This window comes from Mauremys mutica, chromosome 1 (assembly GCF_020497125.1).
Source record: "Mauremys mutica isolate MM-2020 ecotype Southern chromosome 1, ASM2049712v1, whole genome shotgun sequence".
NCBI lineage: Eukaryota > Metazoa > Chordata > Testudines > Geoemydidae > Mauremys > Mauremys mutica.
This window is the reverse complement of record NC_059072.1, coordinates 365,905,135-365,908,955: the sequence shown is the minus strand read 5'-3', so window position 1 is coordinate 365,908,955 and position 3,821 is coordinate 365,905,135. Positions and strand designations below refer to the sequence as shown.

The window sequence follows — 3,821 nt, the reverse complement described above, 5'->3', positions numbered from 1 at the left end:
GTCCCACGTTATGGACCTGGTGATGCGTGGAACATCTCGACAAACCTCTCCGGTCTCATCCGACCTTGTTCCCTACATGTCCAAGCGGACGGAGTTATCGGTCCAATCTGGTTGTTTGTTGTGGGGGAGACGTGTCATTATTCCACCACCACTGAGATCACAGATGTTAGAACAGCTACATTTCGGTCACTGTGGAATAGTGCGCATGAAGGAAATTGCACGAAGCTATTTTTGGTGGCCTGGACTGGACAGCGCTATTGAAGAGAAGGCAAAAGCTTGTATGTCATGTCAGGGTGTGAGGAATGCACCCCAGTGGGCACCCCTACACCCATGGGACTGGCCTGAAAACCCGTGGCAACGTATTCACGTTGACTTTGCTGGCCCCCTTGAAGGAAGCATGTTCTTGGTGGCAATAGATGCCCATTCTAAATGGCCAGAAGTCTCTATAATGCAGTCCACTTCTGCAGAGAGTACTATCCAAAAACTACGAGGACTCTTTAGTCGTTTTGGTCTGCCAGAACAACTTGTGAGCGACAACGGACCGCAGTTCGTTTCTCAGGAGTTTCAAAATGTTATGAAAGCAAATGGGATACACCACATCACGTCAGCACCATATCATCCGTCCACCAACGGATTAGCTGAAAGATTTGTGCAGACAATGAAAAACGCTTTGAAATCAGCAAGGGGACAACACTCCATTCAAAAGCGTCTGGATACCTTTTTACTTTCCTACAGAAACACACCTCATGCTACGACCCACGCATCTCCGGCCTTTCTAATGATGGGACGACAGCTGCGCACTTGCTTTGATCTGCTGAAACCTTCTGAACCCCGACAAATTGTGCAACATCAGCAGCAATATCAAGTCATCAGACGGGCACCCAGAGCAAAAGACCGAACCTTTAGCCCAGGACAGCCAGTTTTGGCTCGGAATTATACTTCCAGAGCTAAATGGGTTCCGGCCACAGTCATCACTCAAACAGGACCTGTTTCCTACACAGTCCGGACTGCAGAGAATCTTACCTGGCGGCGACATGTAGATCAGCTGTTGCCAGGTCATGCCAGTCCTCAGGACCCATCTGCAGTTGAGGGGTCTGACTTCACCTCTTCTGGTGAGGGATCGAATCACGAGTCACCTGTTTCTCACTGTTCTCCTCCATTACTGCCGGCGGCTGAGATACCCCTTTGCCCAGCACGAGCTGATACCACCTCCTCACCTGTTCGTGCTGCGGACCCTGAGCCCCTAGTGCTTTCGGGTGCAATAACACCAGTAGTTCACCGTAATCCACCTAGAGACAGAAGGCCTCCTCATCGGCTGGATCTTTAGCTAGGGCGAACCCACGGTTATGGGGCAAAATAATCCCCAGGGTTTAGCCGGGAGTGGAGGCAGTCTACCCTCCTTCTCTAGTCTAGTGTGTGTTTTATTTAGGGGATGTTCTTATTAGGGGGGGAGGAATATGTTGTGTATTTGGTTGTCATGGTTTTGTTGCTATGGCAACTGAGTTAGATTATTATGGGTTAGCTCAACCGGTTTCAACCGGCTGAGGAGCTCTCTGTATATATGTAAATAAAATGGAGGTTTTGGTTAGCTGCCTGCTCTCTGGCCTCAAGTGATTGCTTCCTACACCGGCTGCCCCAAGGATATAACAGTGATCCTTAGCCCTGCCAAGCACAGATTTCTCTCAGATACGTTTCACGTCCCTTATCAACTTTCATAAATTCAAATGTGTATTGTTTGCTATCTATCTCCCCTTTTTATAACCTGTTATAGCTTTCTTCCTCCCCCACACCCCAATTACTGCCTTCACTTTGCCATTGAACTGGGTTTTTAGCCAAACTTGTCCACTTCCTTGACTGTGGTAATCATTCCCATTTTTCTGTCGAACGTTTTCCTCCCAATCAGTTTTTTGGATTTTTTTTTGTCTCAGGTTTGAGGAATTAGCCCTTTTGAAGCACTAAGTGTATATAGTTATGACTGGTAGGGAGCTGTTCTCTGTTTGCCCATTTGAATGTCATCAGTTCTATTGTTTATTTTCCTCTGCTCTATCATATGCCCCCTTCTCTGTCTCTTTTCTAAACTAAACAGTCCCAGACTTTTCAGTCTGTCCGCACCTGGTACCCTCCCCCATTTTCAGAGCCTGCCTCAGAAACCCCCTTTCTATCTGCTATATCCTTTATAGAGACTGAGTGACCAAAACTGAGCACATGTCCAGAGCAGCTCATCCTCCATCCCATTCCTTAGGCATCTGAACATTGTCTTTGTTTGGACACTACTGCAAATGAGAAGGTGTTTCTGTGGAGCTGCTATTAATGATTCCCAGGACTTTTTGTTGAGGTATGTTCTAGTTGAGATGTTTCCCCCGGCACATGGCTTGGCAAAGGTTTTTTTAGTTTTTTTGTTTTTCCCACTCAGATTTTGAGGAACTGGGTGAATGGGAAACTCCCTACAGCATGGACTCTCTAGCTTGGGTTTCATTGCATTAAGGATCGATGATCGATAACCACTATCCACACTTGTGTTTCCTGCTGGTTCCTATTAAGGTTTCCCACACCATGATGTGTAGGAATTATTGATGGATGAAGCACCATCAAACATGGACTTGGCATTACTAGGGTCATGTGTTCATAATTCATTCCTCTGAATAATGAAAATATAATTTTTCAGTGTGTGAAGAGCGACCAATCTGCTTCAGCCATGAGAACAGCCTCCAGTAGTGCATGTCATGTCTCATATTAAAACTGTTTCTCCATCCAGGTATTTGTCCTGAAACCATCACGCTAGACCCTGGGCACATACAGGAAGTCAGGGGAACGTACGGTACATGCAGGAGACACCGTTCTGCCTCAGAGTTGGACACCTTCTCCCCTACTCTATGTCAGGTTCTAACACAACTGACATCACCAATCCCTCCACCTTCATCCTGCTGGGCATTCCTGGACTGGAGGCAGCCCACATATGGATCTCCATCCCCTTCTGTACCCTGTTTGCCATAGCCATCTTGGGGAACTTCATCATCCTGTTCATCGTGAAGACGGAGCCAAGCCTCCATGGGCCCATGTACTATTTCCTCTGCATGCTGGCCGTCACTGACCTGGTCCTGTCCATGTCCATTCTGCCCAAAATGCTGAGCATCTTCTGGTTCAATTCCAGGGAGATCAATTTCAGTGCCTGCCTCACCCAGATGTACTTCATTCACTGCTTCACAGTGATGGAGTCTGGGATCCTCGTGGCCATGGGCTTGGATCGCTACGTGGCCATCTGTGATCCCCTGAGACATTCCACTATCCTGACAAACCCTATGATAACCAAGATTGGCCTGACTTTGGTGCTGCGGAGTGGCATATTTGTACTGCCCTATATCCTTCTAGCAATGTGGTGGCCATATTGCAGAACCAATATCATCCCCCACACATACTGCGAACACATGGCCATGGTGAAGCTGGCCTGTGGTGACATCCGCATCAGTACTTACTACGGCCTCTTTCTGGTATTCTGTGGGATTGGTCTGGATGTATTTTTTATCACCATGTCCTATACCCAGATCCTCAGGGCCATCTTCAGCCTCCCCACAAAGGACGCCCGGCTCAAGACTTTTGGGACCTGCAGCTCCCACCTCTGTGTCATTTTAGCCTTTTATGCCCCAGCTCTCTTCTCCTTCCTCACACAACGGTTTGGCCAAAATGTGCCACAGCGTTTCCAAGTTCTCATGGCCAACGTGTACCTCCTGCTGCCCCCCATGTTAAACCCCATCATTTATGGGGTGAGGACCAAACAGATCCAGGATAGGCTGCTCCGGCTCTTTACTCATAAAGGGACCTAA

General features: G+C 47.9%; 1 protein-coding gene across 1 annotated transcript; it reads left to right on the top strand.

Annotated features, from left to right (window-relative positions):
• Positions 1-2,873: 2,873 nt before the first annotated feature.
• On the top strand, positions 2,874-3,821 carry LOC123360342 (olfactory receptor 52E2-like). The gene has a single exon (XM_045001202.1). The coding sequence runs from the start codon at positions 2,874-2,876 to the stop codon at positions 3,819-3,821; it is 948 nt and encodes a 315-aa protein (XP_044857137.1).

What these genes read in the sequence shown, in the direction of transcription:
- LOC123360342 (XM_045001202.1), top strand. Translation starts at nt 2,874, where the DNA reads ATGTCAGGTTCTAACACAACTGACATCACCAATCCCTCCACCTTCATC.